Raw genomic sequence first — 27,724 nt, 5'->3', positions numbered from 1 at the left:
CACTTATTCACTGTGGCAGGTGCTAGCCCATGGTAGAAATGGTTTGACTCTGTTTTAGGAAATATTTGGAACAAACAGAAGAAGAAAAAGCTAAAAATCTATGCAAACCAGCTGTATAGCCTTCAGGTTAGACTGTTTGCCTTTGGCAAGCATGGCTGAATCATCTGAGACACCATAAAAGAGAAACAATTTAAGTTAACTCTCAAATTGATAAAGAGAAGCAAAGTCCCATAGTTAAGTTGGGTCTCTAGGTCTACTACTTTTTAATACTTTGTCCCTTTCTACATGGCTACAAACTTTGAATATAACTAGCAAAAAAAAAAAAAACGTTCAGAGAAACAAATACAAATGATGCAACATAAGGCAATGAAAGGAGAAGAAACAGGTACAATTTCATCTAGGTCTTCAGTCTGGATGGTGAAGCCAAGGTTTGTGTGCCAGGCTGAAGGCTCTCCTCACTTCTTCAGAAAATAGTTCAGTCTTTTCCGTAGATAAATGAGCTGTAGGGAGAGGCAGAAAAACATGAAAAATTCATCTGAAATCTTAAGTTCCATTACTTGATCTAGAATTTACTTATATAAACCAAAAAGGAAGACTGTAATTTGGCATTTATAAGGTTATCTTAGTCTTACAATGTTCCAAAGAACAGTGCCACAGTCAAGAACACAAACAATGATGCTGTCCTTTATCATGCCAAACTTATAAAACGAAGCTTCAAAATTGAATATACTAAAGAAATTAAATATGCTTGCTGTTAAGAATTTGTACTTCTGGGAAGAGTGTACAGAGGTCACAGCTCACTGTAGGGGCAAAGGAGATGGGATCACTGTAGCCATAGTCTAAGACTCAGAAGATAAGGCAGTTGTGATAGCCGATTGCCCCACTGAACGCACCTTTAACGTGTCTTAAACCGAGTCGTGGCTGCTGCTTCCTGCCATGTTATGAGACCCTTGAAAACTGACTCAGAGTCCTAACCAATAACAAGTCTGATGACGTTCTACTTACCCTGATGCTTTTTAAGTCAGAAGCCCTGAACATTTTGTGATGTAAGATTTATTTTTTTTATTTACTTGAAATGGCAAAGTGACCAATAACACTCAGGTATACTGTCTTTGAGACAAAGATTGTTTTTGAGTATTATTCAATTTAGCTCACCCCATATCAGTGTGGATTTTCATTTTGTGGAATGACAGGAATGGAGCATTACAAAATGATCCTGTGCTGGACATGAGCTACCAAACTGCTATAATTGCTAGCTGTAGTAATTGAGAGCATCTTTTCACTCAGATGCTGACCATGATTACCACCACTGACTTCTCCAGTTCCTTCTCCTTTATTGGCACTTTCTCCTCCCACCACCTCCTAAAGGGAGGTTTTTCCTTAGGTTCAGACTTCTTGCTGAACAGTCAACCTGGCTAACTCATCTATCCCCACAGCTTCAATGATCATTTCTATGCATGAGGCACTCTCCAATCTCCCATTTTAAAAAGTGCTTCCAACTCAACTCATCATCTTCTCCATCCTCCACCCCCCAAGAATCCTCTTCAAGTTGTCTTCATTCCTGTTAGTGGCTCACCATTTTCCAGTCACCCAGGCTCCTTGTTCCCTTTTTGTCCTGGAAATCCAATCAATTTTTAAGTTCTGATTCCTTCTATCACTTGCATCTTCCTCTAGTCTTTCCCCCCTCCAATTTCTCCTATATACTGCTAGCAGAGAAAATTTCCTGAGTTACTCCCCAGGTGAAAAAGCTTTTAGGGCTTATTATGACCTACACCAAAAATCTAAACTCTTAAGCCTGGCATCACCACCTCTGAGCCATTGTGAATGCTACTTTCTATACAGAATGCCTTCATTTCTCTATCTCTTTATTAGAACCTTACCCACCTCTTAAGGCCCCAAACACCATCTCTCCATGAAGCTTCCCCTAATCTCCATGGACAAAAGTGAGCTCTCATTCCTTTAAATTCCTATCCCTCTCATGTATTTCTCCCCAACTGGAGGCAGAGACTATGTCATAAGCATTTTGTAGTTCCCTGTGGAACCTAGCTTTAAGTAGGTGCCCAATAAATCTATGTTGAATAAATGAGCTAACATAAAGGGTTCTGAGTGAATAAAGTTTACAACTGTAGTTCTATGTTGAAAATAGCACTCCCCAATACTAACTACTTACATGTAGGAAAACAAAGATGTTTAGTGGGTGCTAAAGCAATCCTGGCATTAACTGTTCACATGGCTGTTTATAAGCAGTACTTGGATGAGTGATGTGCTGAGGGGAAGGGAATATACAGAACATAAGAATTCTCCTGGCCTTGTTTGTATGGGGATGAGCATGGGGGATGGCATCACTACCTTAAGAGCTCTATGCTCGGGAATTCCCTGGCGGTCCAGTGGTTAGGACTCCACACTTTCACTGCTGAAGGTGCGGGTTCCTGCAAGATGCGCGGCGTGGGCCCCCCCCTAAAAAAGCTCCATGCTAAGTCCATCCTCATAATACGACCTCCAGTCTCTTTAAAACTGTTACTCTACCCTCAACAGTATAGGGCTGGAACCAGCATACATTTCTATACAGCTACTTGACCCTCACTTATCCCACACTGCCCTCTTTTCTTTTCACTCTGCTCACTCTCTTGTGGCTTTAAATGATAGTCTTTCAAGTTAGAAATCTGGCATACATCCTTAATGCTCTTTTCTCCTTCAACACTCAGTAATTGGCCCAATTCCCATCAATTCTACCTTTAAAATACATTCTCTCATATATAAATGTTCACAACAGCATTATTCATGGTAACCAAAAAGTGGAAACAACCCAAATGTCGACTGATGGATGAATGGATAAACAAAATGTTGTATATCTGTACAATGGAATATTATTCAGCCATAAAGTGGAATAAAGTACTGATACATTCCACAACATGGGTTAACCTTGAGAACATTATGCCAAGTGAAAGAAGCCAGACACAACAGACCTTGTAGTGTATGTTTCCTTTTTTTTAAAATTTCTTCAGCATCACTGTATTTCTTTTCTTTTTTTTTTTTAACATCCTTATTGGGGTATAATTGCTTTACAATGGTGTGTTAGTTTCTGCTTTATAACAAAGTGAATCAGTTATACATATACATATGTTCCCATATCTCTTCCCTCTTGAGTCTCCCTCCCTCCCACCCTCCCTATCCCACCCCTCCAGGCGGTCACAAAGTACTGAGCTGATCTCCCTGTGCTATGCAGCTGCTTCCTACTAGCTATCTACCTTACATTTGGTAGTGTATATATAGAACTACCATATGACACAGCAATCCCACTACTGGGCATATACCCTGAGAAAAACATAATTCAAAAAGAGTCATGTACCAAAATGTTCATTGCAGCTCCATTTACAATAGCCCAGAGATGGAAACAACCTAAGTGCCCATCTTCGGATGAATGGATAAAGAAGATGTGGCACATATATACAATGGAATATTACTCAGCCCTAAAAAGAAACGAAATTGAGCTATTTGTAATGAGGTGGATAGACCTAGAGTCTGTCATACAGAGTGAAGTAAGTCAGAAAGAGAAAGACAAATGCCATATGCTAACACATATATATGGAATTTAGGGGAAAAAATGTCATGAAGAACCTAGGGGTAAGACAGGAATAAAGACACAGACCTACTGGAGAACGGACTTAAGGATATGGGGAGGGGGAAGGGTGAGCTGTGACAAAGCGAGAGAGAGGCCTGGACATATATACATTAACAAACATAAGGTAGATAGCTAGTGGGAAGCAGCTGCATAGCACAGGGAGATCAGCTCAGTGCTTTGTGACCGCCTGGAGGGGTGGGATAGGGAGGGTGGGAGGGAGGGAGACACAAGAGGGAAGAGATATGGGAACATATGTATATGTATAACTGATTCACTTTGTTATAAAGCAGAAACTTACACACCATTGTAAAGCAATTATACCCCAATAAGGATGTTAAAAAAAAAAAAGAGTCATGTACCAAATTGTTCATTGCAGCTCTATTTACAATAGCCCGGAGATGGAAACAACCTAAGTGCCCATCTTCAGATGAATGGATAAAGAAGATGTGGCACATATATACAATGGAATATTACTCAGCCATAAAAAGAAATGAAATTGAGCTATTTGTAATGAGGTGGATAGACCTAGAGTCTGTCATACAGAGTGAAGTAAGTCAGAAAGAGAAAGACAAATACTGTATGCTAACACATATATATGGAATTTAAGAAAAAAAAATGTCATGAAGAACCTAGGGGTAAGACAGGAATAAAGCCACAGACCTACTAGAGAACGGACTTGAGGATATGGGGAAGGGGAAGGGTGAGCTGTGACAAAGCGAGAGAGAGGCATGGACATATGTTTCCTTTTTATATGAAATAACCAGAATAGGCAAAATAGGCTAGTAGAAAGTAGATTAGTGGTTGCCTAGAACTGGGTGGGGGGGTCGTGGTGAGTGAGAGGGTCAGAAGAAACGGGAAATGACTGCTAATGGGTACAGGTTTCTTTTTTGGGTGATAAAAATGTAAAATTGATTGTGGTGATGGTTGCACAATTCTGTGAATATACTAAAAGCCATTGAATTGTACAATTTAAATGGATGAATTGTATGGTATATGAATTATATCCCAATAAAGCTGTTATAACACATTTTTATTGCCGTTAAATATATATATATATTCTTTCCAAATGAAATAATGCCATTTGCACCAACATGGATGGACCTAGAGATTATCATATTAAGTGCAGTAAGTCAGAGAAAAACAAATATCATGATATCACTTACATATGGAATCTAAAAAAATGATACAAATGAACTTATTTACAAAACAGAAATAGACTCACAGACATAGAAAACAAACTTATAGTTACCAAAGGGGATAGCAGGAGGGGGGAAGGGAGATAAATTAGGAGTTTGGGATTAACATATACACACTACTATATATAAAATAGATAAAAAATAAACAACATGGACCAACTGTATAGCACAGGGAAGTATACTCAATATCTTGTAGTAACCTATAATGGAAAAGAATCTGAAAAAGAATACACACACACACACACACACACACACACACACACACACACATACATATATATATAACTGAACCACTTTGCTGTACACCTGAAACTAACACAACACTGTAAATTAACGACATTTCAATAAAAAAAGAAAAAATATTTATTCTTTCCATCTCCATTGCCACCTCCTTATTTCAAGTTACCATCACCTTTTATTAGACGACCCCACAGCCTCCTAACTGGCCTCCCTGCTTCTAGTCCTGCCCTCCCACAATCCATTCTCCAGATAATAATCAAAGTGATCTTTAAAACTTCTAAATTAAATGTGACTCTCCTGCTTAAAACTCTCCAAGGGCTCCCCATTGCACTTAAGACTAAAACCCATCCTCCTTATCATGGACTGCAAGGGACCATACAATATGGCCTCTGCCTACTTCTCCAACCTTACCTTAAGTCACTCTCTTCCTCGCTTTAAATACTGCAGAGGTCCTCAAAGAGGCCAAGCTCTTTTCCAATGTGGGACCTGGCATACACTCCACCCAAGGAGCTCTTCATACACTTTTTGCCTGGACTTTTCCTTCAGGTCTCTTAAGTATCACTTCCTCAGAAAGGCTGATTATGATCTCCCCAATTTAATTCAGGACTCTATTCAGATAGCACCACTGACTCTTTCTCCTTCACAGCCCTTCTTTATGATTTGCACCTTTATATTTGTATGATAATTTGTTTGCTGTTGATCTTCCCTGCTAGACTGTTAGCTCCATGAGGAAAAGTATTGTATGTGTCTTATTCAACACTGTGTGTACATCCAGTGCTTTCCACTTAATAGACATTCAATATCTGCTGAATGAACAAATTTTCACAAAGACTTTGTTCCAACCTGCTACCCTCATTTAGAAGATTTGGCCACTACTGTTCCTGTGAAAGAACAGCCAGAAATGAGATGGGGGGTGGGGTTCTTTGCATCAAATATTTTCTGGTTGATGTGAAAACACACTTCTCACCTGCTCATTTTTTTGCTTTTCCTGTAGCTTAAGCTGCTCCAGCACAGACTGTAAATGACTCTGGAAAACGAATTATATAAAAGATGAATGCTGAGTCTCAAAGGAAAAGAGAATCAAGAGAGACAAAGAGTTTGGCAAATAATTTGATAAGTAAGAAAACTGTCAGTCGTAACAAAAGAGTACTTTTAAAATAGGATTTGGAAAAAGAATGTCTCTATGTGTATAACTGAGTCACTTTGTACAGCAGAGATTGGCACAACATTGTATATCAACTCTACTTCAATAAAAACACATTTTAAAAAGGATTTAGAGTATAAAAACTACACTCTCCAACTGCAGGGCCATTCGATTTGATTTTATACACCCTACATGGCACTTTTTTTCTTGCCCTAAAACAAAGAGTTAGAATGCCTTCATGTTACCTTTTTCTAGTTTAGCACAAATCCTTTGACTGTGGTGACCTACTTAAAGAGCTGGCTTGGAATCTGGTGCTGACTCCTTCATTCCCCTGCACTAGGGCAGAATATTACCATTCTTAACTACTACTGCACACGACAACAATCATAATACCATATATCTGTATCTTTCAAAGTATGTCCACATCTATTATCTAACTTGGTTATTCTGAAGGACAACACTCTAAATAAGTATAGTTCTGTGTCAAGTTGCTCCCCTTTGATGACAACAGCTCTATAGAAAAACAAATCTGGCAAGGAATTCTCCAGATGCTTCAGAATTTCCCTCACTATAAAAAGAGAAGCAAACATGGCCTAAACATACATTTTCCTTTTGCTGATATGTGTATTAATAAAATATGTATTAATGCATATTAATAAAAATAAAGCATGATATTAATTTTTGTTCAAGCAGGCATCATAAAAATTTTAAATTAATTTAGTTTCTCTTTCATTGTAATGAATATGTTTTGGTACAGAGCAACAGGGTTCAATCTATGCCCTACCACTTACTGTGGTCCTTGGCAAGTTACTTAATCTCTTTGAATTTCAATTTCTTATCTATAAAACGGGAATAGTGACAGCACCTATATTTCAGGGATGTCAGGATGAAATGAGATAATACACGTAAAATGCTTAGCTCTGTACATGCCTTTCACATAGTTAAATGTTCAATATTGGCAATTATTATCTCAAGTCTCCTGGTCCCCTCCCAAAAATGCTTATATAAGATGATCAAAAATACTCAGGTAAAAGGAAATAGGGCTATCTTTTATTAGGGGTATCTAAGAGGTTGTTCAGGTTCATGAATGAGCCAGAATGCTGCACAGAGATGACATGAGTGGAAACACAAAGATGGGATTTTGAAAGTAAGATATCAGGATATATTTATACCAGCCAACAAGAATTTACCTTGAGCATTAGGTTTTCCACTTTCATAATGAGCTTCTTCTGTCTTTGTGCTTTGCACTGAATCTCTTGGAGTTTTTTCTCCACGTAATGAGTCTGCTTCTGAATTTTCATGACTAACAGAGATAGACAAAAACTTCATGTATCTAAACATGGCCTAAACCAGTGGACCAAGATCCAAATCAACTAAAACTCCACTACACATCTGAGCAATAATTTCTCAAACTTAACTTTGCAACTAACACGTGTTTAAAGTCAGTCTTTAGTACTGCCACCCACTCTGTCCCACCCCTTTGTTTTTCCCTAACTTACCCATTGAGCTGGTTCCCTCCTTTGCCTCATACTGGCCAGATTCAGTGAACTTGTCCTGTAGCTCCCTTTCCATATACATTTCATAATAATCTTCTTCCTCTTCCTTGTCTTTATCCGCATCATCATAGTCCTCCTCTCCCTCTTCATCTTCCTCCTTATCATCCTCAACTTCACTGTTACTGCTAGAGTCATTGACCATCTCCCGAAACACACCATATTCTATGGGTTTTAAGCAAAAGGAAGGTGAAACCATCTGAAGCTTTTCAAATAATTCCCACTCCAGCTGCAATTATACTCCCCCTCAAGTTTACTGGGCAACCAATGAATTTTAAAAATAATTTTTCTCACAGGAAGATTATTCCCTTTATAAAACAAGGACAGGAAAGGCAAAAACACTGTAACATTCATTCATGTACTCAATGATCAAAATATTCAGAGAATCCAAGGGCCCACAGGAATTTAGAATAGCAGAGATGGATGGGATATTAGAACCCCAATCTAAAACCCCTAAACTTGTGGGACCAATATGAGGAGAGAAGGGCAAAGGCACCCTTTTTCTGTGATTGGCCTGAGTTTACAGAGAATGGTCCTACACACAGTCAACACCTGCCCTCTCTGAAGCTCCTGCTTTGCCTTTATTAATGCACCTGGTAAGGTATGACGCTGCTTACAGCCACTCATTTCTGAGGCTATCTCAAAGCCTGGAATGAAGCCTTGACTTTCTATTTCCTTGGTTTCACCTTCGGCAATGACCTCCCATCCTGAAAGGAGAGGCAGTCAAGGAAAAAGCAGAAAGAAAGCAGAAGGCAAACTTGAAAGGGAAGAGGCTCTCTGGCTGAAAGTGCTATTTAATTTAGTCCAACTTCAGGCCATTTGTATCTGGATTCCTAGTATAGAAAAGTGCCTTATACTGAATTACGCAAGTAAATAATTTCTATTACATGAATGTACTGTTCCTAGCTAGAAAGTAACATTTCCAAAAATCATAAGTTCTGTACATTAACATCAGCACACAATATCAGAAATGAGAGCTTGTCACCAAGTGCATTCTGGGTGGACCAGACTACACAGAAAATATTTAGTATAAAAGGATACGGACACTGATAGCTTCAGCATCTGAGTGCAGTAGTCTTTTCACTTCCTTTTCCACATCAGGAGGTTCAACATGCTGAACCAAAGTTGGAGAAGAAGGAATACCAGTACCATCACTTAACACCCTGTGTTCTGCAGAAATGTCCTCTTCCTACATACAAATGAATTCAAATAATTAGGCCTCTTTAAGATACATCCAATCAAATTTCTACTTTAAACAATGCTATTTATGAAGGAAACTTTGATCAGGGTCTATATTTTTGTACAGTAAGCTTATTTTTTCCCAATCAAATTACTTGAGACATTTAATCTTTTCAATCTGCAACTCTATATTAAAGACCTCCTCAGAGGCATGACCCTTAAGCCTCAGTTGTTAATTATTTGTGCTGACCCACACTGGCAAAGAACTATAATTTTTTTGTTACTTGGAAGTAATTTGGTTTAAAGATCCAAAATCCCAGATTCCACTTCTCCACATCTTTATTATTAGAGAGTTTCCTATAAAAACTGGGTCTTAGCCACATATTCTCCCTTAAATCCAGTTTTAGACAATTATCTCCACAGCAACCAATTCATCATGCCACAAATAGAGATTAGAACTTTGAGGGGGAATAACTAATTACAAACAATTGCTGGTAAGAGTGAACCCTGGCTTCCAAGAAATGGTTTTTAAAAATAAATATCACAGAAAAGAAGCAGATTAAAATACACAGGGTCACTGATCAAATTGTATCTTTTGCTCTTGGAGTTGTCAGACATTGAACAATGAATTCATTTTTCAGTGAATCAAATTCAGTGTATGTGTATGGGAGTAGGGGTTACAGGTGAGAAGGAAGGCTTGAAAGCAATCTTTATGATTTTTTTATTTGTTTGAAATTAAAGAGCTGTGAAATAAAACACAGCATAGGTTAACAATAAAGTTATATTACGATTTGTCTACCTCAGGAAAGCTGACTTCTTCAGTTTGTTTGATATCAGTGACCTATGAAATAAAACACAATGAACAATGAAGTTATATTATAATTGTTGTACTTTACTAAAGCTTAAAGAGTTCTAGAACCATTCTTAATGTAGTTTTTTTTTTTTCTTTGCGGTACGCGGGCCTCTCACTGTTGTGGCCTCTCCCGTTGCGGAGCACAGGCTCCGGATGCGCAGGCTCAGCGGCCATGGCTCACAGGCCCAGCCGCTCCGCGGCATGTGGGATCTTCCCGGACCAGGGCACGAACCCGTGTCCCCTGCATCGGCAGGCGGACTCTCAACCACTGCACCACCAGGGAAGCCCTTAATGTAGTTTTATATTTAGTAGGCACTCAATGAATGCTGTTGACTGACAGTATAAAACCAAAACAACCATGTTCATAGATTAAACATAGTAAAGCTATTGATCTATAGGTTTAATGCAATTCCTATCAAAATTCCAACAAGGTTTTCTATAGACATAGACAAGCTTACTCTAAAATGTATATGGAAATTACAGACTCTAGAATGGCTACAACAATCTTGAATAAAGAAAAGTGAGATCAGTCTTCCTGATTTCAAGGCTTATTACAAAGCTACACTGTGGAATCGGTGATCAACACAGATTAATGGAACCCAGAAAAAAATCTCACACAAATATGCCCAACTTAGTTTTTACAAAGGTGCAGAAGCAATACAACGGACAAAGGGTAGCCTTTTTAACAAATGGTGCTGGAACAATTGGACATGCAAAGGGGAAAAAAAAAAGAACAACCTTGAACTAACCCTCAAACCTTTTACAAAAATTAACTCAAAAATGGATTGCAGACTTAAATTAAATATAAAACTTAAAAAAGATAGGCGAAATCTTCAGAATCTGGGCTAGGCAAACAGTTCTTATACTTGACATGAAAAACATGATCCTTAAAAGGAGAAATCAATAAATTGGACTTCATCAAACAAAAAACCTTTTGCTCTTTGAAAGACCCAGTGAAGAACATAAAAAGACAAGTTACAGACTGGGAGAAAATATTTGCAAACCACGTATCTGAAAACTAGTACTTGGAATATAAAAAAGAACTCTCAAAACTCAACAATAAAAGCAATCCATTTAGAAAATGGGCAAAAGGCATGAACAGACACTTCACTGAACTGGACATATAGATAGCAAACAAGCACATGAGAAGATGCTCAACATCTTTAGCCATCAGGGAAATGCAAATTAATACCACAGTGAGATCACTACACATCTATAAGAATGTCTAAAATAAAAAATAGTGACAACACCTAATGCTGGTGAAAATGTAAAGAAATTGGATCACACATACATTTCTGGGGCAAATGTAAAATGGTGCAGCCACTTGGAAAACACTATGGGTAGTTTCTTATAAAACTAAACATGCAACATACCCAGTAATTGCACTCCTGGGCATTTATGCCAAAGAAATGAATACTTATGTTCACACAAAAACCTGCTGGCAGCTTTATTTATAATAGTCAAAAAATGGAAACAGCCAAGATGTACTTCTATGAGTGAACAATTAAGCAAACTGTGGTACATTCATAACACGGCATACCACTCAGCAATAAAAAGGAATGAACTATTGATACATGCAACAATCCACATGGACCTTAAGGGAATTAATCTGAGTGAAAAAAAAAAGCCAGTCTCAACTGTTATACTTTGTATGATTCCACTTATATGACATTCTCGAAATGACAAAATTATAGAGATGGAGAACATATTAGTGATTAGCAGGGGTTAGAGCCTGGTGGTTTGGGGTGAGGAGGAGATGGGTGTGGCTTTAAAAGGGCAAGATGAGGGATCCTGGTGGTGACAATACTGTTCAGTATCTTGACTGCGTGGGTGGATACACCAACATACACATGGGATAAAATTGCATAGAACTAAACACATGCACACACATACACAGGAGAAAGCAAAACTGGAGCAATTTGAATAAGATTAGTGAATAGTAATAATGTCAATTTCCTATTTGTGATACTGTACTATAGTTTTGCAAATGTTACAATGGGAAGAACTGGGTAAAGGGTACACAGTATCTCTTTTCTATTGCTTACAACTGCATGTAAATCTACAATAATTTCAAAATAAAAAATTTAATTAAAAAAGAAGCCAAGGTATAGTACTCCTGTAGTTTGCCCAGGGTTCTACAAGTCTGAGTTAAGGTTAGAAATACAACCACAATTCCCAATTCTCAGGTTCTGGATGTGTTCACTTTAAAACAAGATTTTGCAGTTGGAAACTTTTAAAAGCGTTAGCAGGAGTTTCAAGTTCATGACACATCTAGATCCCTAAGTGACTACCCTATAACTTCAAGGGTCAAGTCTGTTTTTGTTCTTTACATATTTCCAATTGTTAGCACACAGTGCCTGGCATGTTGCTCATACTCAGCAAATGTTTATTGGACATATAAATGACTGAAAAAATGAATACCCAACTGACTGTCTCCCTTCCCCCCCATTCATAATCCTCTTCCAATCCAACCAGTAGACACAGAAATAGCATGGCACTAACCTCTTTTGTTGTTTTGCAGAAGCTTCTCTTTTTGACATTCCTAAGTGGTGGAGTAACTAAAATAAATTCAACATGGTGAAATGTATATATGACTGATGGTAGTCACATATCTGTCTGAATTTGATAAGGTTATGCTCTAAGCCACTGGCTCATGACACGACTCGTTCTTTTAAGAGTGTCTGGATGCCTACTGAACCAAATACCTAAGTGTGGTAACAGATCCCTGGCTCACAAGTAATTAGGATCCAGCAGATAAATGTAGTTAGCCAGAATGAGCAAGGGACTGATGACTTACTGCCATGCTTCCAGATATGTTTTTTCTGTCTCTCCTTTTTACTTTTCCTGATTGCTTTAAGATCAGTAGAGGTAACCGGTTCTTCAGGATGAGAGTGGACACCACCATCAGCAGTGCACACAAGCATCTGCATTTAACAAAGACAAAGAAGTTGACTGTGGCCACAAATCTTGGGTTAGTAATGGATAATGATCATTCTTACCACCAGAAATCCTGGAGCACAAAAGTAAGGAGAATGCTACTTGGCATTTCCAGAAAACCAAGTATTACATACACTCGTATGCATTCTCTCTCTATCTCGGCAGCACAGCATATGGACTCTGAGTTTGTTGTTGTCTTTTTTAGCTCCAGTGTTTACCACTGCGGAAGGAATGTGTTGAAAACAAGATATATCTTAGCATTTTGATTTATAAAGGAAACAAAAAATCAACAGTAGAGATGATGAATAAGAACCAATGTAAACCTCCAGAGTTAACAGCACACTGCTTTAACAGGAATTTCAGACGAAGATCCCAGATGCTCATATTTTTCAAATAATGAAAGGCACTATAAATGGCAAACAGGAGGCTCTAAAAGCTATTTGGATAAAGTAGTGAAAAGTGATGGATCAAACACCAAACCAGAACATGACATTGTATTCCCCGTGCAATTGAGCTGGAAATTAGAAATGACAAGCAGGTGAAAAGAGAATTGAAAGAAAGAAAAGGAGGGAGAAAGTAAATCCTTGAAGGATGTGTGGGCGAGTAGATTAAGAAAACTTGTCCATACCTGGGAAATATCTGCCGTTTTATAAAAAGTTGTTTTATCCAGAGTTTTCAGGCTTTCAACAACACAAGGCAAATCAACCAGCTTAGCAGATAGTGAGACATCTTCAACCCCAACAACTGCATGACGTCCATCAGCTGAACAGAAGTAGAAAAGATTAAAGCTGACATCTTCCCAATGTACTCTCAAGACTCCTGGGGTTTGAATAATGAAGACTTATGGGGGACAGAGGAGTCTTTCATTGAAACTTACTATTTCTCACAATGCCAGAATTGTGTACGCAATTAGTAACTTTCCACAGCAAAGAAGGCAGAGTATATGGAGCTCTTTTTTTCTAGTTTATGTCATTCCATCAAAAGTAGCTGAGTTTCTTGGTCATGGTTGTGAACTAAAGTGAATGAAGTGGTAACTGTTTCATTCTCATCTTGAAAGGCCAACTCCATTCATTTAAACCCATTCGTTTGGATACCATTAGGAGCATTCGATCATGTCATTGTACATGGGTGTTTTCAAAGGGTTGGGTAAGGGGAGGGTTGATTCTAGAATAGTACTAATAAGTCTCAAGTTATAATCTCTAGTTAAAATTCTAGATAAAATTCTAGATAAAAATTCTAGATAAAATTCTACACAATAGCGAGAGAGAGAGAAAGAGAGAGAGAGAGAGAGAGAGAGAGAGGAGAGAGAGAGAGGGAGAGAGAGAGAGAGAGAGAAAGAGAGAGAGAGAGAAAGAGTCAGCTATATACTGACAACTCTGAATCCTGCCCAGATGTCTCAAACATGAACGTCTCTTGATACAAAAGGATTCAAGTGTAATCTTCTAATATTAAGTGAAAAAAGAAAGATGCAGAACTATGTTTGACATGATCCTTTTTGTGTAAATTATCTTTAAAAATATAGAGAGATTATTTATACGTTGGTATTATGCATAAAAGTTTTGTCTATAAGGAAACACAAGGAGAAAAGGCCAATATTAGTTATCCTTGGCATTGAGGTTGAGGCACTGTGAAGGATAGTTTCACTTCTCCTTTTGAACCTTTCTGTTTTATTTGAATTTTCTAGCCATGCATTTGTATTCCTTTTTTTAAAAGTGTCAGTAAGGGCTACCAGAGTGGTGGGATTATGGGCCATTTAAAATTTTATTCTTCATATACTTCTCTGTATTTAAAACTCTAATAAATATTATTTAAAAAAGATAAAGATATGTCACTTTTGTAAACAAAGAATAGTACATCCACCTGTCATTCCCCTGGACAGTCAGAAATCACAAGTTTCATATAGGAGACAATCAGCAGTATGCAAATCCCACAGTTGACCTCCAAGTTCTTCCTTATACACACCATGATAATTACCTCAAGTTGTATAAGTTCTACTTCCTTTCCTCTTAAAAGGAAGAGATGGAAGTGACTGAAGCCTCTCTTTGAGTCCATCAAGACAGAAACCACATTCTATTCTTTGTCACATACTTGGTATCTAGTATTGTGCCTGACACATAGCAATCCCTTAATAAATTACTGTTCAATGTATGGTGAATGGATATTAACTACTTACACAATAAGTCAATTTTCAGTTTATCCTTCATGGCAGCACTTCCAGAGCGTATTATCTTTCTGGCAGTAGAAGCATGTTCCTAAAAAGGAGGTAGATTGAAAAATCAGAAGGATGAATTGTCTACTTAGCAGGTAATAGAACAGATATGTCAGAGACAGTCCTCCCTTAAATAGAACCTTAAACTTCCGAAACGTTAGGAACAATGCCATGTACCATGAGATACTGTGCACTGGGTAAGTCAAGTTAGGATGAGGTTGACTCTAATCTCATTGTTGTCTTTTAGTAGCTACAGATAATGCCTTCTCCTAGCTGTACCTTCCTGTTTCTCACTGTTACCCTTCAAGTTGTAGTTGCTACGGGAAGGCTTAGCTGCAGTTTACTGGCTATATTAACTAACCCTAATTAGGGAAATACCTTTCTGAAGCCCATACTTAATGTACCTTTCTTAGACTAAATAATACTTAAATACAGGTGTCAATAGGGGAAGAGTCCCTAACACAATGCTGAAATGAGCTTCAACAGCCTTGCATGATGATGAATTTGAGGAGACAGTGCTAACCCCTCCATTGCCCCTTTTTGAGGTGACAGAAAGGAACTCTCTTTTAGAAGAGTCTTATCTTGGCTGTCCAGTGAGCAAGGCTGTTGGCATCTGTGATAAGTGACTGAATCCATCATTGTCCCACCTGTTTGCCAGGAAATCAACCCACACAGTAGGTGGCATGTGCAGGACAAAAGAAATGCTGCTTAAAGGAGTACACGCTAGAATAGGACTGCTAAATACAACACAACTCCTGGAAACAAATGTTCTTGGTTTTTATAGCCTACATTAAATAATCAGAAATGCTACAGAATCCAAGCAGGGCTGATACTTATGCCCTGAAGATATTTGGCCTGAGATACAAGGGTTTCTTACCAGAGGCAGACGCAATATAAACTGCTTCTCAAATTCGTAAGGAGGTTCATCCTGGCTTCTACTCATCTCTTGTTTTTGAGTTCACGAAAACAAAAACAAAACCAACAGAGTTACCAAAAACTCCTCTTGCCCCCTCTACTGACCACTTCTGGTAAAATTATACAATATCTTGCTGATAACCCTCACTGGAATGATGTGTGTACAGCTTCAAAACACTTTATTTGACATAACTTGATTATTTATAAAGTCACCTTATCTCCCCTCCCATATGTGCAGATTTTCCAACGTTAATACTAATTACATGATAACAAATGAAGTAAGAGCTGTTACACATGATTTAGTCTTCTTAATATTCTTAGACTCTCCGGTAAAGGATTAACTCATCAATACAGTGGTGACTACCAAAGCAAGTAAGCTACATACCTCTGCAGAGAAGACTGCCAACCAAAGGCCAAAATCAACCCCAAAAACCACTGGCAGAAATGCTCTATGATGATTTGAAGGAAACAGAGCTTAATTTTCAGTATTTCACCTTAATGATCAATAAAATGGTAGGAATTAAACAGTCCGTGTGAGAGCAGGCAGCTTTTTATGACTCTAAAGCCAACATCAACAGCTCCGAGCTATCTCGGGGAAAAGTTAGGAGCCCCAGTCTTATGGCTGGGCTATCTATATAAGTACATCTAACTTCATGGAATAGACTCATTTCTGAAGGGATGATAATGAAAAAACATAAAATCTAATTTGATTTATTCATCACTAACATTTACTGCATGCACTCCATGTGCCAGGCTCTACATTGAGTGCATAAGGTCTATTATTTCATTTAATCCTCACAACCACCACTTATTTGAAATACCCCTAAGAGCCATTTGAAGGAATCCTAAGATGAATCCATACACACACACACACACACACACACACACACACACACACACACACATACACACACACATATATATATAATGCACATTCTGTAAAGTGAATAATCTCCAAGTTGATCTTCATTTTTTCATCTTATTTTCCATCTATTAGGGATATATCTGTAGTGGCTTGCATTTTGAGTTTTAGGGCCCACACTACTTCTGAGGAAATTTTTTCTCAAAAATGGAAAAAAGTGGGCTTCCCTGGTGGTGCAGTGGTTAAGAATCTGCCTGCCAATGCAGAGGATGCGGGTTCGAGCCCTGGTCCAGGAAGATCCCACATGCCGTGGAGCAACTAAGCCCATGTGCCACAACAAGTGAGCCTGCGCTCTAGAGCCCGCGAGCCACAACTACTGAGGCCTGCGCACCTGGAGCCTGTGCTCCACAACAGGAGAGGCCACCGTAATGAGAGGACTTCGCGCTGCAGCAAGGAGTGATCCCTGCTCGCCATAACTAAAAAGAAGGTCCGCATGCAGCAGCAAAGACCCAGCACAGCCATAAATAAATAAATGGAAAAAAGCAGTGTACATATATGAAAACTGAAAAAGTTTTCTTATGTTCTAAGGACACTATGCTATACACCAAGTTATAAAATCTTATAATTTAAGTTAGATGAAAAGCTCCAGATAATGTATAGCCCCTAATACTCTGTAAACCATTAATTGAGTTCTGAGTTTTGAATTTGAATCTCACTTAAAAGCACTGGAACCTTTTTAAAAAACACATACAAGTGAATATAACAAAAAAGAAGCAGACTCACAGATATACAGAACAAACTAGTGGTTACTAGTGGAGAGAGGGAAGGGGAGGGGAAATGTAGGGGTAGAGGATTAAGAGGTACAAACTATTAGGTATAAAATAAGCTACAAGAAAAAAAATAATAAAATAAGCTACAAGGATATATTGTGCAACACGAGGAATATAGCCAATATTTTATAATAACAATAAACAGAGCATAATCTTTAAAATTGTGAATCACTATATTGTACATCTGTAACATATAATATTGTATATCAACTATACTTCAATTTAAAAAAATTGGAAAAAGTGGGGGGAGGACAAAGAATATTTAGCACTACCAGTTAAAATAGAGAAAAGGAAAAACAAACAAACAAAACCTCATACAAGTGAGTCTGAGACCCTATTACAGGTAAACCATTCACCAGTTATGATTTCAGTCCTTTAGGCTGACTTCAGAAACTACCAGAAAGGCATAGAAAGCACAAGAGAAATCAGGAGTGAAAAATCAGACACCCAGGATGGGAGGGTGGGGTGGGGGGGAGGAGAGAGAGAGAGAAAAAGAGAAAGGGAGAAAAAGAGATTATTTGTGATAGCCATTTCTCTCCTTTTCCTGCCTCATACAGTTATACACACACACACACACACACACACACACACACACACACAAAACTAAATGTAAAGGTAAGGGGGAAAGTTAATTAAAATAAAATAAATTGAATAAAAAATCTTGGAACTGGGTACATTGCCTAACATAAGAGTAACAAACATTTAAGGTTGGAAGCAGAAATACAGATTTGAAGAACTAGCTGCTAAGCAAGATTTTATCAGATCAGTAGTAACTTTTAGATTTATCAGCAGAATTAAGACTAAGGCATTTTGTTCATTTCAGTGCCTTTCTGGCAACTCCTCTCTTATGAAAGAAAGAATGTAAGAACTGGAACCATTTCAGAGAAGGTAGACATCCCTGGTAGAAATGAGTTTTAATGATTTTTTAGATTTGCTATCTGCATTTATACAATGAACTGGTTGCATCATATTTCTTTTAAGAAAAGCCATCCACATTTTTCCAGCAAGCACTCTTTGATACCTAATTAAATTAACAGGGCCTCTCTCCACCATTCACCGCCCCCACCCAGCCAGCTCCATCTCACTTCATCAGAATTAGAATTGGAATCAGAATTATGATTAAATGGAGGGCGCCTGACCGCAAGCTCCCATTAGCACAAGTCAGCACAAAACTAAATTGGTAGTTTCTCAAGTTCATAGCTGCTAGCTGCAGTTTGGAGGCAATGACCACTCCATCCTTATCCCAGGGGCACTAGGCTCCCAAGGGAAGACCGCAGCCCTAGGCTTTGATCCCATTTCCCTAGAAAACCTCCCACCAGGCCAAGGGGCCCTAAGCCTTCGCGCCACCCCAGGTGGGCTGGCAAGGGAAGAGCAGCGAGCAGCCCTTGGCGCCTCGTTGAGCCCTCCGACCGCCGGACTCACACGCCCCTCAGCCGACTCGCGCCGGGACGGCCTCTCTGCACAGGGTGGTTCCAGAGGGAGCGAGTGGGCTCCCGGCGGCGGGCGGACTGTGTGGCGACAGGGAGGAGCCTCGCGCGCAACCCCTCCCCACACTTCCGCCACCGCGGATAGGCGGATGGCCTCGAGGCGGCGGCCAGCTTGCCGCGTGCCTGGGCGGTAACTCGAAGGGTGCTGATTGCGGCCGCTCAAGTACCTCGCGGAGCAAGGCTTCAGAACAAATACCCGGGCTTCCCTGGTGGCGCAGTGGTTGAGAGTCCGCCTGCCGATGCAGGGGACGTGGGTTCGTACCCCGGTCTGGGAGGATCCTACATGCCGCGGAGTGGCTGGGCCCGTGAGCCATGGCCGCTGAGCCTGCGCGTCTGGAGCCTGTGCTCCACAACGGGAGAGGTCACAGCAGTGAGAGGCCCGCATAACGCAAAAAAAAAAAAAAAAAAAAGAACAAATACCCTTTACACAGGGACGACCCTTGGGTCGGCCACGGGGGTTTTACCAGCACACAGTGATAACTGTAAAAGGGGTGGCAGAATCGGTTGCTCCACAAATCTGTTAGGTTGGACCGATTTGTTCCTTGGTGACGCGACCTCGCCTGGTGAAAACTACACCGCCGCGCAAACGCATTAAATAACTAGAATCCGCGCCCAAACTACTCTAACTAGCTGATCCCTTCGAAACAGTCACTATTTTACATCTTTTGGACAGAGATACAGCGTACTCCGCTTATTTCTCTTAAATGGGCATCGTGGTTCAAATAAACTTCTAGCAGTTCGTTTCTCCCATAGATCCTTAATGTACGGAAAAAATCTTAAAACCACTTACCTGTCCCTTCTCGTAAGTTTTCCAGAGGGGTTCTGGCAGCAGCCTGGTTGCCGATGGCGGCATCAGCTTGGGCGCCATAGTCGGCAGGAGTTTGGGCGCCAAGACCGCCTTCAGTTTGGGCGCCAAAACCGCCGGCAGTTTGGGCGCCAAGACCGCCGGCAGTTTCAGCTCCATGGAAAACGGCAGTTTGGGAATATCGGAGGCTCATTACTTCTGATGTTGAAGTCGGTGTTAAATCATTTTCTGAGGAACTGCAGCGCCGTCCCTCAGGGCACTCCATGGTCTCTCGCTGAGGTCATAAAATGGCTTCCTATTGAGTCATGTGACCTAAAAGTTTCCAGAACTTTCCTAAAAATGAAACCGTTCCTAAAATGGTGTCCTTAAAGACACAGGGGTAATATTAGAGACATTAAGTGGTGCCTCTTAGAGATTATAGACGTGAAGTCTCTGTTGCCTTCACTTATCTAAACTTCATGGTAAGGAATAAATATTTTTAGAAGACTAATTGTGGTACAGTCGTTTCTTCTGGATACGTGATATTTTTTTCCCTTCAGTGAAGCTAAATTGCCAGAGCTTCAGACCAAGACAAAACCGTTTTTTGTCCCTTTGAGAATTCATCCACTGATCTTTACTTTAGCATAATGTGGTGAGGTACACTGAAGATTATAATACAAAATGGACCAATGAAACTCATTTTTCATGTACTGTAGAAAATTATTGATGGCATTTATATCAAAAATTATTCTTTAATAATAACTCAAAGGAAAATTTCTATTCTCAGTAACTGAAATACCATTAATAGTGTGTTTTGAATCATTGGACAATGTGAATTATGTAATTTCCTTTTGATGGCTGCTAGGAAGCTCAGAATCAATTTTGCAACCCACCTCTAACAACTGTGAACCTCACTGGCATATGTTGATCTCTTGTTTTGAATCATCACATTGTCTCCCAATCCCTAATTATTTTTATCTGTTGTGGTACATAACACTGAAAACTGCTTCAAAACTTTTTGTGAAGAGAATCAGATATAAATATTAGATAAATAAAAATAGTGCTCTGACAGAAGTGTCAGAGGGAGTATCCCTATGGGTGAAGGAGGGGAGCATAGTAAGTAACTGCTCACTTATAAATTCAATCATCCAACAAATATTAACTGATAATCTAATATGCCAGACTTGATTTGAAATATTTATTAAGTGCTTAAAATATGGTAAGACTTTCATGAAAGGAGGCAAAAATTAAGGCACAAACATACACATATGTAATTTTTTCCTTTACTGCCAGATTTCCAGCCCCTTCTTGAGAAAGAATGGAATGAAAAGTGAAAAAAAGGAAAAGGCACGAATTATGGTTTCTCTTGGTAGGGGAGAGCAGATCCAAGAAGTAGCTCTGATGTACAGGTAAAAACCTGTCATATACATACTGTCATATTGTCAGAATATTTTTCTGGGTTTTGTCCTGTCATGTTGCTGTCTCTCTGATATCTTCTTCTGAACCCCCATCCCCTCCAAAGCCTTCCTCCCTCTCCCTTAACTATGGCTTCAGTCAATTTCATCATTATAGGAAATATGCAGTTGCATGTATTCCTTCAACAGAAGTTTGAGTTATGTGCCAGGAACTGTTCTAAGGTTAATAATCACTAAGCACTTATTAGGTGCTAAGCACTTTTTTTTAACATCTTTTTTTTTTTTTTTTTTTGCGGTATGCAGGCCTCTCACTGTTGTAGCCTCTCCTGTTGCGGAGCACAGGCTCCGGATGCGCAGGGTCAGCGGCCATGGCTCACGGGCCCAGCCACTCCGCGGCATGTGGGATCTTCCCGGACCGGGGCACGAACCCGTGTCCCCTACATCGGCAGGCAGACTCTCAACCACTGTGCCACCAGGGAAGCCTCTTAACATCTTTATTGGAGTATAATTGCTTTACAATGGTGTGTTAGTTTCTGCTTTATAGCAAAGTGAATCAGTTATACATATACATATGTTCCCATATCTCTTCCCTCTTGCGTCTCCCTCCCTCCCACCCTCACTATCCCACCCCTCTAGGTGGTCACAAACCACCGAGCTGATCTCCCTGTGCCATGTGGCTGCTTCCAACTAGCTATTTTACATTTCGTAGTGTATATATGTCCATGCCACTCTCTCACTTTGTCACAGCTTACCCTTCCCCCTCCCCATATCCTCAAGTCCATTCTCTAGTAGGTCTGTGTCTTTATTCCTGTCTTACCCCTAGGTTCTTCATGACCTTTTTTTTTTTCTCCTTAGATTCCATATATATGTGTTAGCATACGGTATTTGTTTTTCTCTTTCTGACTTACTTCACTCTGTATGACAGACTCTAGGTCCATCCACCTCACTACAAATAGCTCAATTTCGTTTTTTTATGGCTGAGTAATATTCCATTGTATATATGTGCCACATCTTCTTTATCCATTCATCCGATGATGGACACTTAGGTTGCTTCCATCTCCTGGCTATTGTAAATAGAGCTGCAATGAACATTTTGGTACATGACTCTTTTTGAATTATGGTTTTCTCAGGGTATATGCCCAGTAGTGGGATTGCTGGGTCATATGGTAGTTCTATTTGTAGTTTTTTAAGGAACCTCCATACTGTTTTCCATAGTGGCTGTATCAATTTACATTCCCACCAGCAGTGCAAGAGTGTTCCCTTTTCTCCACACCCTCTCCAGCATTTATTGTTTATAGATTTTTTTGATGATGGTCATTCTGACTGGTGTGAGATGATATCTCATTGTAGTTTTGATTTGCATTTCTCTAATGATTAATGATGTTGAGCATTCTTTCATGTGTTTGTTGGCAGTCTGTATGTCTTCTTTGGAGAAATGTCTATTTAGATCTTCTGCCCATTTTTGGATTGGGTTGTTTGTTCTTTTGTTATTGAGCTGCATAAGCTGCTTGTAAATTTTGGAGATTAATCCTCTGTCAGTTGCTTCATTTGCAAATATTTTCTCCCATTCTGAGGGTTGTCTTTTGGTCTTGTTTATGGTTTCCTTTGCTGTGCAAAAGCTTTTAAGTTTCATTAGGTCTCATTTGTTTATTTTTGTTCTTATTTCCATTTCTCTAGGAGGTGGGTCAAAAAGGATCTTGCTGTGATTTATGTCATAGAGTGTTCTGCCTATGTTTTCCTCTAAGAGTTTGATAGTTTCTGGCCTTACATTTAGGTCTTTAATCCATTTTGAGCTTATTTTTGTGTATGGTGTTAGGGAGTGATCTAATCTCCTACTTCTACATGTACTTGATTAACTATTTCCTTTCCCATATTAGGGATGTTTTCAACTATAATCTCTTCAAATGTTTTCTCAGTCCCTTTGTTTTTCTCTTCGTCTTTTGGGACCCCTATAATTTGAATGTTGCTGCTTTTAAAGTTGTCCCAGAGGTCTCGGAGACTGTCCTCAGTTCTTTTCATTCTTTTTTCTTTATTCTGCTCTGCAGTAGTTATTTCCACTATTTTATCTTCCAGGTCACTTAGCCGTTCTTCTGCCTCAGTTATTCTGCTATTGATCCCTTCTAGAGTATTTTTAATTTCATTTATTGTGTTGTTAATCGTTGTTTGTTTCCTCTTTAGTTCTTCTAGATCCTTGTTAAATGTATTTTGCATTCTCTCTATTCTATTTCCAAGATTTTGTATCATCTTTGCTATCATTATTCTGAATTCTTTTTCAGGTAGACTGCCTATTTCCTCTTCATTTGTTAGGTCTGGTGGGTTTTTATCTTGCTTCTTCATCTGCTGTGTGTTTTTCTGTCTTCTCATTTTGCTTTTCTTACTGTGTTTGGGGTTTCCTTTTTGCAGCTGCAGGTTTGTAGTTCCCGTTGTTTTTGGTGTCTGTCCCCAGTGGCTGAAGTTGGTTCAGTGTGTTGTGTAGGCTTCCTGGTGGAGGGGACTAGTGCCTGTGTCTGGTGGATAAGGCTGGATCTTGTCTTTCTGGTGGGCAGGCCCACGTCTGTTGGTGTGTTTTGGGATGTCTGTGGACTTATTATGATTTTAGGCAGCCTCTCTGATAATGGGTGGGGTTGTGTTCCTGTCTTGCTAGTTGTTTGGCATAGGGTGTCCAGCACTGTAGCCTGCTGGTCGTTGAGTGAAGCTGGGTGTTGGTGTTGAGATGGAGATCTCTGGGAGACTTTTGCTGTTTGATATTATGTGGAGCTGGAAGGTCTCTTGTGGACCAGTGTCCTGAAGTTGGCTCTCCCACCTCAGAGGGACAGCAGTGACTCCTGGCTGCAGCACCAAGAGCCTTTCATCCACACGGCTCAGAATAAAAGGGATTTAATCCGCTGCTCATGAGGCTGCTGGGAAAATTTTCCCTTTCTCTTCTTTGTTCGCACAGCTCCTCGGGTTTAGCTTTGGATTTGGCCCCGCCTCTGTGTGTACGTCACCGGAGGGCGTCTGTTCTTCGCTCAGACAGGACGGGGTTAAAGGAGCCGCTGATTCAGGGGCTCTGGCTCACTCAGGCCGGGGGAAGGGAGGGGTACGGAGTGCGGGGCGAGCCTGCGGCGGCAGAGGCCAGCGTGACGTTGCACTAGCCTGAGGCATGCCATGCGTTCTCCCAGGGAAGTTGTCCCTGGATCCCCGGACCCTGGCAGTGGCGGGCTGCACAGGCTCCCCGGAAGGGAGGTGTGGATAATGACCTGTGCTCGCACACAGGCTTCTTGGTGGTGGCAGCAGTGGCCTTAGCATCTCATACTCTTCTCTGGGGTCCACTCTGATAGCCGCGGCTCGCGCCCGTCTCTGGAGCTCCTTTAAGCAGCGCTCTTAATTCCTTCCCCTCGCGCACCAGGAAACAAAGAGGGAAGAAAAAGTCTCTTGCCTCTTCGGCAGGTCCAGACATTTTCCCAGACTCCCTCCCGGCTAGCCGTGGTGCACTAACCCCTTCAGGCTGTGTTCACACCGCCAGTCCTCTCCCTGCCTCAGCTCCCAGCCCCCACCCGCCCCGGCAGGGGAGCAGACAGGCTTCTCGGGCTGGTGAGTGCCGGTCGGCACCGATTCTCTGTGCGGGAATCTCTCCGCTTTGCCCTCCGCATCCCTGTTGCTGCGCTCTCCTCCACGGCTCCGAAGCTTTCCCACTCCACCACCCGCAGTCTCCTCCCATGAAGGGGCTTCTTAGTGTGTGGAAACCTTTCCTCCTTCACAGCTCCCTCCCACTGGTGCAGGTCCCATCCGTATTCTTTGGTCTCTGTTTTTCCTTTCTTCTTCCCACCCAGGTACGTGGGGAGCTTCTTGCCTTTTGGGAGGTCTGAGGTCTTCTGCCAGCGTTCAGTGGGTGTTCTGTAGGAGTTGTTCCACGTGTAGATGTATTTCTGATGTATCTGTGGGGAGGAAGGTGGTCTCTGCGTCTTACTCTTCCGCCATCTTCCCCTTCTCCCCTAAGCTCTTTACTAAGTGTTTTTCATGCATTATCTCATTTAATGCTCACAACTGCTTTGTGAGTTTGATGTGACTATGATCCTGTTCTTGTTTTTGTTTTTGCTTTTTTCAGATGAGTAAACTGAGATTTTAAAAAGTTATCTTGACTCATGTCACACATCTAGTAAATGGCAGAGCCAATATTGAATTTAAGTTCAGTTCCATTTGACTCTGTGTCTATGTCTACATATTCGGACTTCCCCTAAACAATTAGTTGTACAGTTATTCACCATTCCCCCTCTTCCCCCAGCTCCTGGTAACTTCTACTTTCTGTCTCTATGAATTTGCCTATTCCAGGTACCTCATATAAATAAAATTGTGCAACATTTGTCTTTCTGTATCGGGCTTCTTTCACTTAGCATAATATTCTCAAGGTACATCCCTGTTGTAGCATGTATCAGAGTTCATTCCTTTTAAAGGCTGAATAATATTTCATTGTACGGATATACCACATTTTCTTTATCCATTTATCTGCCCATGGACATTTGGGATGTTACTACCTTTGGCTACTGTGAATAATTCTGCTATGAACAGTGGTGTACAAGTATCTGAGCCCCTGCTTGCAATTGTTCAGATTATATACCTAGAAGTTGAATTGCTGGATCATATGGTAAATCTATGTTTTAAATTTTGAGGAACCACCAAGCTGTTTTCCATAGTGACTGCACCATTTCACAACCCACTAACAATGCACAGGGTTCCAATTTCTCCACATCCTCACCTACTCACCAACACTTATTATTTTCCATTTTTAAAAAACAACAGCTATCGTAATGGGTATGTAATGGTATCTCACGGTGGGCTTTTTTTTTAGCACTCGTATTCATCTTTATTAGATGTATTGTTGAACAAATCCCTAGAACATTAAAAAACAGCAATCACATCCATTCCCAGAAGCAACACTCTTGTCAAACTAGCTTGCACAGAACATATATAGCCATTATTTTTATTGTGGTGTTTTTTTTAATTTTTGAATTTTATTTTATTTATTTTTTATACAGCAGTTTCTTATTAGTTGTCAATTTTATACACATCAGTGTATACATGTCAATCCCAATCGCCCAATTCATCACACGACACCCCCACCCCCCCACGTCTTTCCCCCCTTGGTGTCCATACGTTTGTTCTCTACATCTGTGTCTCAATTTCTGCCCTGCAAACCAGTTCATCTGTACCATTTTTCTAGGCTCCACATATATGCGTTAATATACGATATTTGTTTTTCTCTTTCTGACTTACTTCACTCTGTATGACAGTCTCTAGATCCATCCACGTCTCAACAAATGACCCAATTTCCTTCCTTTTTATGGCTGAGTAATATTCCATTGTATATATGTACCATTTCTTCTTTATCCATCCGTCTGTCGATGGGATTTAGGTTGCTTCCATGACCTGGCTATTCTAAACAGTGCTGCAATGAACATTGGTGTGCATGTATCTTTTTTAATTATGGTTTTCTCTGAGTATATGCCCAGTAGTGAGATTGCTGGATCATATGGTAATTCTATTTTTTGTTTTTTAAGAAACCTCCATACTGTTCTCCATAGTGGCTGTATCAATTTACATTCCCACCAACAGGGCAAGAGGGTTCCGTTTTCTCCACACCCTCTCCAGCATTTGTTCTTTGTAGATTTTCTAATGATGCCCATTTTAACTGGTGTGAGGTGATACCTCATGGTAGTTTTGATTTACATTTCTATAATAATTAGTGATGTTGAGCAGCGTTTCATGTGCTTCTTGGCCATCTGTATGTCTTCTTTGGAGAAATGTCTATTTAGGTCTTCTGCCCATTTTTGGATTGGGTTGTTTTTTTTTTTTATATTGAGCTACATGAGCTGTTTATATATTTTGGAGATTAATCCTTTGTCCGTTGATTCGTTTGCAAATATTTTCTCCTATTCTGAGGGTTGTCTTTTTGTCTTGTTTATGGTTTCCTTTGTTGTGCAAAAGCTTTTAACTTTCATTAGGTCCCATTTCTTTATTTTTGTTTTTATTTCCATTATACTAGGAGGTGGATCAAAAAAGATCTTGCTGTGATTTATGTCAAAGAGTGTTCTTCCTATGTTTTCATCTAAGAGTTTTATAGTGTCTGGTCTTACATTTAGTTCTCTAATCCATTTTGAGTTTATTTTTGTGTATGGTGTTAGGGAGTGTTCTAATTTCATTCTTTTACATGTAGCTGTCCAGTTTTCCCAGTACCACTTACTGAAGGGACTGCCTTTTCTCCATTGTATACCCTTGCCTCCTTTGTCATAGATTAGTTGACCATAGGTGCGTGGGTTTAACTCTGGGATTTCTATCTTGTTCCATTGATCTGTGTTTCTGTTTCTGTGCCAGTACCATATTGTCTTGATTACTGGAGCTTTGTAGTATAGTCTGAAGTCAGGGAGTCTGATTCCTCCAGCTCCGTTTTTTCGCTAAAGACTGCTTTGGCTATTCGGGGTCTTTTTTGTCTCCATACAAATTTTAAGACTTTTTGTTCTA

General features: G+C 40.0%; 2 protein-coding genes across 3 annotated transcripts in view; one reads left to right on the top strand and one right to left on the bottom strand.

Annotated features, from left to right (window-relative positions):
* DRP2 (dystrophin related protein 2) overlaps positions 1-6,144 on the top strand; it is a 40,704-nt gene extending 34,560 nt beyond the window's left edge. The window contains exon 23 of the mRNA XM_060002493.1: positions 6,053-6,144. The gene's annotated coding sequence lies outside the window, so the exon portion shown is untranslated. The remainder of the gene's footprint in view (positions 1-6,052) is intronic.
* TAF7L (TATA-box binding protein associated factor 7 like) lies at positions 281-20,097 on the bottom strand. Of its 2 annotated transcripts, XM_060002494.1 has the most exons (13): positions 19,818-20,097; positions 15,811-15,878; positions 14,898-14,976; positions 13,353-13,486; positions 12,585-12,711; positions 12,290-12,345; positions 9,734-9,775; positions 8,797-8,869; positions 8,349-8,462; positions 7,702-7,920; positions 7,393-7,505; positions 6,026-6,085; positions 281-500 (listed from the first exon to the last, which is right to left on the bottom strand). In XM_060002494.1, exons 1-13 carry the CDS (start codon positions 20,095-20,097, stop codon positions 456-458), a joined length of 1,410 nt encoding a protein of 469 aa, XP_059858477.1. In that variant the 3' UTR covers positions 281-455. The 2 variants fall into 2 exon arrangements, with proteins under 2 accessions (XP_059858477.1, XP_059858478.1); XM_060002495.1 differs by lacking the exons at positions 7,702-7,920; positions 19,818-20,097 and having other exon boundaries at positions 15,811-15,876.
* Between the last annotated feature and the right edge of the window lie 7,627 nt (positions 20,098-27,724).

This window comes from Delphinus delphis, chromosome X (genome assembly GCF_949987515.2).
Source record: "Delphinus delphis chromosome X, mDelDel1.2, whole genome shotgun sequence".
Lineage (NCBI taxonomy): Eukaryota > Metazoa > Chordata > Mammalia > Artiodactyla > Delphinidae > Delphinus > Delphinus delphis.
This window is presented reverse-complemented; position numbering and strand designations above follow the sequence as displayed.

Bases quoted from the DNA above. Each gene is read 5' to 3' on its own strand.
- TAF7L (XM_060002494.1), bottom strand. From the start codon at position 20,097: ATGGAGTGCCCTGAGGGACGGCGCTGCAGTTCCTCAGAAAATGATTTA. The intron at 14,977-15,810 runs GTAAGAAACCCT...CCTCCTTTTTAG, and splicing joins TTATATTGCGTCTGCCTCTG to GAACATGCTTCTACTGCCAG. The intron at 6,086-7,392 runs GTAAATTCTTGT...TTCGTTTTCCAG, and splicing joins TGGAAAACCTAATGCTCAAG to AGTCATTTACAGTCTGTGCT.